At 37.7% G+C, this 12,717-nt stretch overlaps 1 protein-coding gene across 1 annotated transcript in view; it reads right to left on the reverse strand.

Moving 5' to 3' along the window:
* The window catches only part of Itgav (integrin subunit alpha V), a 102,190-nt gene that overhangs the window by 30,606 nt on the left and 58,867 nt on the right, over positions 1-12,717 (reverse strand). The window contains exons 7-12 of the mRNA XM_048345128.1: positions 9,280-9,405; positions 8,008-8,052; positions 6,856-6,899; positions 6,713-6,769; positions 5,274-5,326; positions 4,331-4,533 (exon numbers count right to left, since the gene is read on the reverse strand). Of these exons, the coding sequence (XP_048201085.1) occupies positions 4,331-4,533; positions 5,274-5,326; positions 6,713-6,769; positions 6,856-6,899; positions 8,008-8,052; positions 9,280-9,405 (528 nt within the window). The remainder of the gene's footprint in view (positions 1-4,330; positions 4,534-5,273; positions 5,327-6,712; positions 6,770-6,855; positions 6,900-8,007; positions 8,053-9,279; positions 9,406-12,717) is intronic.

The following is a 12,717-nucleotide window of genomic DNA, read 5'->3' on the forward strand; positions in this document are numbered from 1 at the left end:
CCCACATCAGACTCTTAAATAAGTGGCTCCCACTTCTATTTGTTCCCACGGCCCATTCTCTTCAAAACTGGCAAATATCTCTAAGCATCAGTGGCTCATACCTGTAAACATCCTAGCTACTCAGGAGGCTGAATTCTGAGGACTGAGCTTGGCAGCCAGCCCCAGCTGATATGCTCTTATCTCCAATTAAGTACCAAAAAAGCTGCAAGTGGCATGATGAAAGTAATTACAACAGTGATATATCACTCGTTTCCATAACATGCAGTTCATTTCACTTAGCATTATCTTATGCATTCATAGGGGCATAGCTATTAGGCTCTTGTGATCCTCTGCTATGACTAGCCTAAACCTATGCTAATTATTCCCTATGAGTTATACCATAGAGACCATGTTTCTTTGGGTCTGGGCTCACTTCACTTAGAATAATTTTTTCCAAGTCCTACCATTTCCTTACAAATGGGGCAATGTTATTCTTTCTGATAGAAGCATAAAATTCCATTGTGTATATGTACCACATTTTTCTGATCCATTCATCTACTGAGGGGCATCTGGGTTGGTTCCATATTTTAGCTATGACAAATTGTGCTGCAATGAACATTGTTGTGCTTGTGGCTTTAGTGTGTTCTTGTTTGTGGTCTTTTGGGTAGATGCCCAAAAATGGGGCTGCTGGGTCATAGGGGAGCTCTATGTTTAGCCTTCTGAGGAATCTCCATACTACTTGCCAGAGTGGCTGAACCAGTTTACATTCCCACCAACAATGAAGTAGGGTTCCCTTTTGGCAACATGCCATGTGAAATAGTAGCTTCTATTATTGATGATCCTCTTGTATCCCTTTCCTGTGGTTGTACCTGCACTATCACTGTATCTTATCTGAGTACATTAGAAACTGTATATACTGGTATTAGAACTAGGAAAGTGAAAGGGAATACCAAAATCAAGAGACACAGGATAAAACGACAAATGACTACAAAAGCAATACTTGCAAAACTGTTTGGTGTAAACCAACTAAACAACTCATGGGGACAGAGGGAAAGGGGGAGGAGAGAGGGGGAATGAGGGAGGAGGTAACAAACAGTACAAGAAGTGCATCCAATGCCTAACGTATGAAACTGTAACCTCTGTGTACATCACTTTGACAATAAATAAGAAAAAAAAATTTTAAAAAAAAACTGCAAGTGGAGCTCTGGCTGGAATGATAGAGGGCTAGCCTTGCACACAAAAAAGCTCAGGGACAGCACCTGGGCCCTGAGTTAAAGCCCCAGGACCAGCACAAAAATCAAAAGTTAAAAAAAAGAAAAGACATAAACTTCATGACATCAAGGACATGTTTCTCTTGCCTCTAATGGCTCTTCTGTACCAGCCATACCAAATTGCTCCAATTTCTTTATTGTACCCACATGACTTTATGACTCCTCGATGATAACCCTTGAGACACCAAAGACACTTGGATCTTTTCTCTTTGTGTTAAGCATCTCAAACACTGTGGTGGTCACACTCTAGTGTTGATTGTCTCACAAACAAATTGCCCCTCTGAAATGCCAGTTCCTAGGTGACCTGGGGGCTCATACTTCCTCTCTCATTTTCAGCACATAAAAGACTGGTCAGTACTAGCATAAATGAAAAATGTGCCATCTTTAAAAAATAAGTATTTAAATTATGTACTCTTTTTTCCTTTGTTAAACTGTAAACAGTAAGCATAATTTCTAAGCTGATATGTCCATTAAGTATTTGTTATAAGATTGTTCTAAGGAGGGATGATTTAATATAAACTTTTTCATGTGTGTGCCACTCCAGTGCTTGAACTCAGGGCAGTGCACTGTCCTTGAGTTTCTTTGTACTCAAAGCTAAAGCTCTGCTATTTCAGGCATAGCTCTAGTTCCAACTATTTTGGTAGATTATTGAAGATAAGAGTCTCATGAACTTTCTTGACTAAGCTGGCATTGAACTGCGATCTTCAGAACTCAGCCTCAGCCTCCTAAGATTACAGGCACAACCCCCTGGTGCCCAGCTAATAAAAACTGTAATTGTTCTAAACTCTTTTTTTTTTTTTTGGTCGGTTGTGAAGATTGAACTCAGGGCCTGGGCACTGCCCCTCAGCTTTGGCACTTAATGCTAGTACTCTAGCACTTTGTACCACCGCATCATTTCTGGTTTTCTGGTGCTTAATTAGACATAGGAATCTCATGGACTTTCCTGCCTAGGCTAGCTTTGAATCATGATCCTCATAACTCAGCCTACTTAGTAGCCATGATGACAAGAGGTTTGAACCACTGGTGCCCAGCTTAAACTCTTAAATATTTTTATAATTTTTATACATGGTTTTTATTTTCATTCTTGGTTATTATATCTGAATAGCTCTCTATTTTCAAGCAGTCAAGTTCTTCCTCTTCTTATCATTTTAGTTCTTCTTTTCTGGTTTGGGTTTTTGTGGGTAGGCTAGTGCTCTATCACTTGAGCTACAGCTCTATTTCTGACCTTTATTGGGGGGAGGAGTGCTCAATTGGAGGTAAGAGTCTCATAGACATTCCTGCCCAGGCTGGCTTTGAAATCCTCAGATCTCAGTTTCCTGAGTAGCTATGATTACAGGTCTGAGCTACAGACACCTGGCACATGGAATAGCTATTGTTTTGATAACCCTCTTTATGATATCTAAGGTTTTTCTGGTGGAGGTAGTTGGAAAGGAAGGATACAGGAATACAGAACCAATACCATTTAAATGTCATCATGTATAAAGGTAGTTTTCCTTACTGGTAAATCTTGTCATCTACATTTAATGTGTCTTGTTTATAATCTATATTTCATGTATCTGAAAAGTCCTACTGTCAGTCCCATTGTAAAACCTAACACTGCTTTTTAAAGATACCTACAACTATAAAAATTTTTAAATGGGCTTACACATTTTACATGTGCCCATGAACACACTCATATATGCTTACAGAACCACAAGAAATCTGCAGCTTAAAAATATAACTGGGAGGGCTGGCGATATGGCCTAGTGGCAAGAGTGCCTGCCTCATATACATGAGGCCCTGGGTTCGATTCCCCAGCACCACATATACAGAAAATGGCCAGAAGTGGCGCTGTGGCTCAAGTGGCAGAGTGCTAGCCTTGAGCAAAAAAGAAGCCAGGGACAGTGCTCAAGCCCTGAGTCCAAGCCCCAGGACTGGCAAAAAAAAAAAAAAATATATATATATAACTGGGAAATCACACCTAGGAAGTATGCATGCACTAGTCGCCCTGCTTTGACTACATGCCTGGGAGCATTTGTCATTAATATCCAAATTGACAGTAGAGGGTGCTGTCTCAGCAGGATGCAGAAAGAAATACCAACATTCACAGAAGGAAGGCTCCTTTCAGAAAGGAATAATTAGTACAGGTTTAGGCAAGCCATAGCAGAGCATCACAAGGCCCAATAGCTATACACTTAGAAACAAATAAGATGATGCTAAGTGAAATGAACTCCATGTTATGGAAACAAGTGATATATCACAGTTGTAACTACTTTCAACGTCCTATGTGTATGTGTAGTTTCTATTATTGATGATGTTTTGTATCACCTTCCTATGTTTGTACCTACACTATCTCTGTAATCTTACCTGAGTATATTGGAAACCGTGTTTACTGGTATTGGAAGTAGGAAATTCAAAGGGAATACCAAATTCGAGAGACACAGGGTAAAAAAAGAGAAATAACTACAAAAGCAATACTTGCAAAACTGTTTGGTGTAAGTGAACTGAACACCTGGGGGGGTAGGGAAAGGGGGGGAGGGAGGGGGGCATGAGGGACAAGGCAACAAACAGTACAAGAAATGTATCCAATGCCCAACGTATGATACTGTAACCTCTCTGTACGTCAGTTTGATAATAAAAATTTGAGAAAAAAAAAAAGAAAAAAAAAGAAAGGAATCATTTGACACTCTAACTTCAGATTGCTGAAATAGTAACTCACGAGAGTCAATTTTTAAAAATGGTTCTCATTTTTAATAAAGATTTTTTAAAAAGCAACCATCTTGGAGCTGGTAACATGGCCTAGTGGCAAGAGTAATTGCCTCTTATACATGAAGCCCTGGGTTCAATTCCCCAGCACCACATATATAGAAAATGGCCAGAAGTAGCACTGTGGCTCAAGTGGCAGAGTGCTAGCCTTGAGCAAAAAGAAGCCAGGGACAGTGTTCAGGCCCTGAGTTCAAGGCCCAGGACTGGCCAAAAAAAAGCAACCATCTTTTCACAAAGGATGTTTATTCAAGTGAGCTTCTACTGATAGGATTTTAGGGCATTTTTCAGGTGGAAACAGAAAATCAGAACACCCAACTGCTAAACTTTGACCTTACCATTGAAGCCATCCTGGTCCAGGTCTCCCAAGGGAGCAATGGCACTGCCAAACCTGGCAAAGACCTCAAAGCCATTGAGCTTTGTAGTCTGGAAGTCTCCTGAGGGTCTTTGCAGAGACACGGAGACCTGTCCCACCTCTTGGAGTTTGCCATCAGATCCTCGATCCATGAAGAGAGGCGCTCCAATAAATACATCTGCATAACTGAAACAACAGAATCTTCTCACTGAACAAAATCAAAGCACTCTATTTTCTTTCTTATTAAAACTCTGTTTCCAACCAGGCAGTGGTGTGGCTCAGCACTTAATCCTAGCTATTCAGCAGGCTGAGATCTGAGAATCACTTGGAACCAGCCAAGGCAGACAAATCTAATTTCTTTGAATAACAGCAGAAATCCAGAGTGGATATGTGGTTCAAATGGTAGAGCACCAGCTGTGAGCACAAAAACTGAACAACTGTGCCATGGCCCTAAGTTCAAGCCCTGGTACATGCCCCTTTGCACATCTGTGGCTACACTGACACCCAAAAGCAGTTATAGCAGTCATTGAGCAGTTTCAGGTAATGTAGACACATAGAACATGAAAGGTTCATCCAATGTGCAGTACAGGAACCCAGACTCAATCCTGGAGACAGGTGTAGTAACTCGTACTATCACATCAAAACACAGAAATCACAGCCTCAAAAGCCAAATCTCCCTTCAACTCTTTCAAGAAACTACCAGTACATTAAATGTATTCTTCTAGTTATAAAAGCTATTGAAAAAAATTATAGCCAACACAATTACTTACTAATATTCATTATTTGCATTGTTTCAAGTTATTGTCCTAAAAAGGAAGGCCATTAGCATGCAAGAGACAAAGAAAGAGAAGGAAAATTGTTTCACTTTAGGAAAGCATATACACAAAAACAAGAAACAGTTTTTGGAAACATTTTTTTAAACTTACTCATCCCCATTAATGTCAGTAGCAGCTACAGAGAATCCAAAATATGCGGCCATCTGAATAAGAAGATGCAGAAAAGATGTTTATATCTGAGCCAAGTAGAGCAGACAATTCACACTTGTAGTTCATGTAATCTCACAGGAAGGGTTATTATTTTTCTCAGAATGTACCATTTCAATCTGAATGCTTTGTCTTTTCTTATTCTACCAATGCAATTGGCAATAAGACCTGTTTATTTTTCTAGATTTATGGGTAAAACATATTCTAGGTACATCACTCTAATGTCTTCATTGTTCAAATCGTAGTTATTTCTCCTTTCAAAGCCAAACCTATCACTTCATTTCCTCTCCACTCCAAATGCCAGACATCCTAACAGAAAGACACCTAGTCGCAAACAGGCATTTTAAATGAACCCAAGGTGTTGTACATGGAAACCTATTAACTATTAGTAATTAATAAGAATTGTCTCTATGTTTAGTATGACTGAGGTGAAATAATAGTTTAGAAAGATATGGAATGGAGTTCATTTTTGTCTCGCATTTCAATCATGACTCCAGATGGTTCTACTTTTGAGGCTGACATAGCACAAATGCGTTTAAGTTTATTGTGCACAAGGAAAAGACATGTCCTCCGTCACCATCACACTCAGAGCAGCCTTGCTGGAAATAAGTGTGAAAGGGACATAAATCCAGATATCATAACATGCTCACAGAAAATGTTGAGTACTGGAATGAACTACTTTATTTTACTTCATGTAGTAAAATTAAGTTTGCTCATCTCATCTGTAACACATATCTTGTATGCTGTGTTTTGTTTTGCATCTAATAAAATAATTTCTTAAGGGCAATTTAGTGATGCCAGCAAAGAAAAACCAAGGTTTTTTTTGTTCTGTTTATATGCATTTTGATTTTCATTTCCTAATGAAACAAAGCAAACACTACTAGCCACATTATGTAATAACAGAAGGTTTCAGTTAAATAAATTACTCTGGCTAAAACAAAGGTGAAATACCTAAAGCCTTCTTGTATCTACAATACTGAGCCTTATTGAATCATAAAACCTTTTTAACAACTGCCAAAACTGTTTTAATATGCTAGAAAATGCTGATGAGAAAATGCTCACTAATATAGCAAAATCTTGCCCCCGCACAAAAAATGTGTTGAGTGTTCATTGCTAACAAGTAATAGATCTTATGCCTCAAACAAAAAGGAATGCTGACTGAAAAAAAAATGACATAGAATGTAAAATATATTAAACTAATACGTGTGTGTGTGTATATATATATATATATGCTCAAACTCAAAAGCAAAATGATAGTTTAATAGATTATCTGTTTGACTGAATTACAGATGTCTTTCACATTTTGCTCTATTATAAAGACTTTCTCCTATGTTATACTCTGTTTTTATGGTGAAGGGGAGGAGTAACATTTAAAAGCATACCTGCTCACCAGTAAAATTGTATAAGGAGGACATATTCTTCCCATCATAAATATAAACCTATGTAGGAAAAACAAAAGTAAATAAAACATAGTAAAACACAAGGTAATACAGATTCTTTAAATAACATCTTTGGTCTTTCCTACCATTCCCAAAGTCCTTGCTGCTCTTGGAACTCCTGAAACAAAGTCTGAAAAGTAAAAACAGAACTTAATTACTCATTCTTAAAGACCAACGTTGGAAATGGCAGAAGGTGACTCAATCAGAAAGTTTTAAGATTTGTTATGCTTGGTCAGTAGAAAATGAACATAAGATTTTTAAAAATTGGTACTCCACAATAAATCTAGCATTGTGTATGCATGTGTGTGCTGTGCACATGCACTCATGCACAGGGCCTCACCACTGTCCTCTTTTTGCTCAAGACTAACAATCTACCATTGGCGCCACAGCTCCACTTAGGGTTTTTTTGTTGCTTAATTGGAGATATGGGCCTCAAACTTTCCTGCTCAAGCCGGCTTTGAACCTTGATCTCAGCCTCCTGAGTATTAGCTTAGGATATCAAGTTTGAGCCACTGGAATCCAGCTAAATCTTGCACTTTTAACTATAAAATCATAATTTATAAAATGTCACATTCTCAGGAGCTCAGTGCAAAGAAATCTTCAAAGGATTTGCAATCTTATTAAACAAGAAGTGATATGAAAAATTACCCAAGAACTAAGAAATGCTGTATTTACAGTAATGAAAAGCAATCAAAAGCAAACTGAAATGGGGTAGTTAGTGGTGGCTGTGACCCAGAAACAGGAGCTACATCAGGTAAAATCTAAGCTTGCTTAGAAAGATGACAAACAGGGAGTGAAAAGTCATATCACAGTTGGTTCTCCGAAGCTACAAGGGAAAGAAAGGTTAACTGTTAGGTAGAGAGGTATAAAAAATGGCAGACACAACACATGGCAGGTAACATGGGGCCCATCAGAGCACTTATTCCCATAGTGCCTCAAGCTCTTGCTCAAATGCTTCTTTCCATAAAGAAACTAAACAAGTTGTAGACAAGTTGCAGAGTCAGGAGGACGGGGCTGGGAACTCACAGTGCTGGGGGCTGGGAAGGGAAAAAGACCAAGGCCCACAGCAGCTCTGTGAGTTCTCGGCCCCTACCCAGTGTAGAAGATGCCAGAGACTCATCTTGAACTCTCCTTGGTTCCTCCTTTCCGGTTATATTCTGTAGCAGTGCTTTAAGTTGCTGAAAAAGATTAATGTCAACATGCTTCAAATACCTAAACAGATCCCAAGTTCTTCTTACCATCTATGCCATCGCCATTGAAGTCTCCAACCGCCACTGAGTAACCTGAGCAAGAAACAAAGAGAGAGGACAGAAGGTGGAGTAGCTTTCTTTCCTGAAAATGTTTTAAGTAATTTCTTTAATTAAGTAACCCTTTGTCCTCTGAGGGTGGCAGATATTTACCATAGATGAATTTTACAATCAAGGTCAGTTAAATACTTAAACAGGTGTATCTACTAGGAATAGGTTAAGTCTGCAAAAACAGAGTACATGTGGGCTGGGAATATGGCCTAGTGGCAAGAGTGCTTGACTTGTATATATGAAGCCCCGGGTTCGATTCCCCAGCACCACATATATAGAAAACGGCCAGAAGTGGCGCTGTGGCTCAAGTGGCAGAGTGGTAGCCTTGAGCAAAAAGAAGCCAGGGACAGTGCTCAGGCCCTGAGTCCAAGGCCCAGGACTGGCCAAAAAACAAAACAAAACAGAGTACATGTGCAATTCATCCAAAGCACCAGAAATAACATATTCTCGCAAGCAGCAAATTAGTAGTTCTAGAGTGTTTTGGTTCCATAGATTACAAATAAAATTAAAGAGCAAGAACAACCATTAATAAATCCTCAAGTCTAAAAACAATAATTTAGCAGTTTTTGATAGTTCTGGAATCAGACTGGCTGGACTGGGTGACTTCAGGCATGGGGTGACACTGCCTCTCTGTGCCACTGAGTTACTGACCAGAAGGTAGGAATAATCATAATGCCCTTCTCAGAGCTTTGTTTTAAGGATTAAATGAGCAAATAAAATACTTACAGCAGTACCCAAAACATAGTACACTCACCTTAAAGACTAGCTATTACTATTTCTGTATACACACATAAACATACATACATATGTACATGTATGCATATATATGTGTGAGTGTATGCGTGTACTTATGTGTGTGTGTGTGTGTGTGTGCATGCGTGAGCCAAAACTAGGGAATTAACTCAGGGCCTTGTACTCTTGCTTTGCTTTTTTGCTCTACCACTTGAGCCACACCTCTACTTCCAGCTTTTTGCTGGTTAATTGTAGGTAAGAGTCTCACAGATTTTTCTGCTCAGTCTGGCTTTGAGCTGAGATCCACAGATATTAGCCTTCTAAATGCCTAAGATTATAGGCATGAGCCACCAGCACCCAATCTTATTTTTTGCTTTACCTTTATTTCACATAAAAGATTTTTCTACTAAAGTACTCCATGCAAATGACAGGATAAATACACAGCACTATTAAAGTAATCTCTATTTTAGTTTCACCTACCCAAATAACTGTCATCGAAAATTGCTTGTGCAGTCCGAGTTGCTAACTGGTTATTATACTTGATGCTGTAAACATTGGGGTCATATTTAGATACAATTTCTGCCACTTGATCCGAAATAAGTTGACCTTAAAAAAATAAACACACACACATAAATAACATTCGAATGGAAAACATTATGCAGACAATGGATGGTATTTACAACAACAAAAATAAATACTAGATATTAGTAGTTGTACTTCTTCATTTGTTTTGTTTTGTTTTTGAGACAAAATTCCTCTATGGGGTTGGGAATATGGCCTAGTGGCAAGAGCGCTTACCTCGTATACATGAAGCCCTGGGTTCGATTCCCCAGCACCACATATATAGAAAATGACCAGAAGTGGTGCTGTGGCTCAAGTGGCAGAGCACTAGCCTCGAGCAAAAAGAAGCCAGGGACAGTGCTCAGGCCCTGAGTCCAAGCCCCAGGACTGGCAAAAAAAAAAAAAAAAAAAAAATTCCTCTATGTTGTAGCTCAGGCCAGCCTTGAAATTGAGATCTTCCTGTCTTCACTAGTTAGATATTTCTATTACATATATTTCTAATTCTTAAGCCTTAAGTAACTCTCCTTATTGATGCTAAATCTAAGATTTGATTTTTTTTTTTACCCCTTTTTCTTTATGGTCAGTTATGGGGCTTGAACTCAGGGCCAAAACCCTGCCCCAGCCTTTTTTCTCAAGGCCAGCATTCTACCACTTTGAAACATAGCTCCATTTCTGGTTTTTGAGTGGTTAATTGGAGATAAGAGTCTCACAAGGGCTTTTCTGCCCCAGCTGGCTTCAAATCACAATCCTTAGAGTAGCTAGGATTATAGTATAGGTTTGCGCCACTGGTGCCCATGTGACTTCTTTTTTTTTTTCTTATAGTTATCTCTAAAATAACTCTCTTTGATAAGCTACATTGAATTCTGATCTTTCTTTTTAACTGACAATTGTTCCTGTTAAAGACAGTTCTTAAATAAGTCTCTGCTAATTAAAACTTCACAAAAATTTTCTTAATTTACTAAAAATCATAGTTTAATAAATACAAGAATGAAATCAAACAAAACCATTACAACTTGAAAAACTACTGAAATAACCAATTACTCTTACCTTTATCATGAGAATTGATCTACATTTTTAAAAAACTTAGTAATTTGAACATCTTCATGAGGCAACTTAAATGAATGAGCTCACTTTTGCACACAAATTATTAAATGGACAAGAACTCTGGATAACAACACAAAGGTCAGATGACTCTCCACTCTGAAATGTTGGCTGATGTATCAAATGTCCTCTCCATAAATCGAAATGAATATCCTCCTCATTCTTACTTTGAGAAGAAAGTCTTAAATGCCTGAGTTTTGGGTTGCACTCTTTGTCCAGTCACAGACAAATTCTATCTGGGCCACTAGTTCTTCCTGTGTGCTAAACAAGACTGAGAATACAAGGAATCTAACAACTATTTCTTGAACTCAAAAAACACAAACAATATTCATCATTCATTTGGAGTAAATTATCACCTTTTCTACTATTTTTGTTTTAATTTTTTATTTTATTGTAAAGGTTATGTACAGAGTGATTATAGTTACATAAGTAAATACATTTCTTTCTCATTTTCTCCCACTTTTTTCCCTCCCCAACCAGTTGTATTGTACATTTCCAATGTAGTGTCTAGTGGATATCACTGCTATATTAGTTCACCTTTTGTCTCACTATTTCTGTGCTTCCCCTTTCCCTCCCCAAATCAGATGAACTTATATACAAGACAAATAGTACAGAAATCAAAACCAGAGACAAAAAGGAAAAAATAGAAGGAAAAAAAAAAGAACTGAAAATAGTAGAATAAAAAAAACCTTCTGTTTCCATTACTTGGAGTTTATTTTGATAAGCATCATTTTAGCTACTGAGTCTTTGTGATCAATCATCTTCTAATAATAACCTTCTTTGGTTTCACTGTGTAAATGTTTAGAATCCTGTTTCATTTATCATGTCCAAGTGTAATTTGTGTGTGTGTGTGTGTTTTTAACCATTCATTGGGTTTACTTGTAGTTTTATAGGTACATTCGAATTATTACAAATGAGGGAAACCATGCAACCTATGTTTCTTTTGGACAAATGGATTAAAAAATATTGTATATATACACAGTGGAAGTCTATGCTTCCATCAGAAAGAATTACATCACCCCATTCCTAAGGAAATGGAAAGACTTGAAAAAAAAATGTTATTAAATGAAGTAAGCCAGACCTAAAGAAACCTTTTCTATTCTTTTAGAGACAATTCTGAGATCTACGAAAATATTCGTTATAATATACTTATTTATCCAGAATGGCACAAAGCAAATTCTCTGTAAACTGGTATGGTGTTCGGTTTTGTTTTCTGGTACCAGTACTGGGACTGGCACTCAGTGACTGGACGCTGTCCTAGAGCTTTATCACTCAAGGCTGGTGCTCTACCATTTGAGCCACAGCTTCACTTCTGGCTTTTTGCTGGTTAATTGGAAATAAGAATCTCATGGACTTTCCTGATTGAGCTGGCTTCTAACCAAGATCCTCAGATCTCAGCCTCCTGAGAAGTTAGGATTACTGGCATTAGCCACCAGTGCAGGTGCAAATGGTAATATAATTAGGCTTCTGAAGACTAAATACAGTGTTTCACTTTATATCAATTCTGAGTTTAATTATATTAAGAAACAATGAGATCATTTATTATTAAAAGTTTTCAACATTTAAGAAAGCGTTCTTAACCTTAATGATTAAGAGAAAATAATCATTTTGGTATTCTCATGAACAATTTCAAAATACTTTTCAACCCTGAGTTTTTATACTGTTACAGTTTGCTTATACTCGTGGGTTTTACACTTACTAATGCTTGAGCCTCCTAAAACAGACATATATGCCACATGCAACCATAAGGCATTATTTAAGATAACTGTATATATCTACTTAGTAAATTTTTATAAGGATTTTTTTTTCCATTGTGGGGCTTGAACTCAGAGCCTAGGTGCTGTCCATGAGTGATTTGACACAAGGCTAGCACTTTGAGCTACAGCTCCACTTTGGGTTTCTGAGTGGTTAATTGGAAATAAGAGTCTTATAGGACACTGTTCAATACCTGACATATGTAACTGTAACCCCTCTGTACATCACCTTTACAATAAAAAAAAAATGTAGCCATTTAAACAACAACAACAAGAGTTGGCCTGGGCTGGTTTCAAACTGGGATCCTCAGATCTCAGCCTTCTGAGTAGCTAGGATTATAGGCATGAGCCACTGGCTTAGGATTTTTTTATTTTCTAATATAATATATGCATATTTAATAAACATAACATTTGATGGATTCTACATTCTTTATAACATAGTGTATAAAAAGTAAAATTTAAATCACATTTCATACTTCTTTATAATAATCTGAAATTTTTC

This window comes from Perognathus longimembris, chromosome 4 (assembly GCF_023159225.1).
Source record: "Perognathus longimembris pacificus isolate PPM17 chromosome 4, ASM2315922v1, whole genome shotgun sequence".
In the NCBI taxonomy this organism is placed as follows: domain Eukaryota; kingdom Metazoa; phylum Chordata; class Mammalia; order Rodentia; family Heteromyidae; genus Perognathus; species Perognathus longimembris.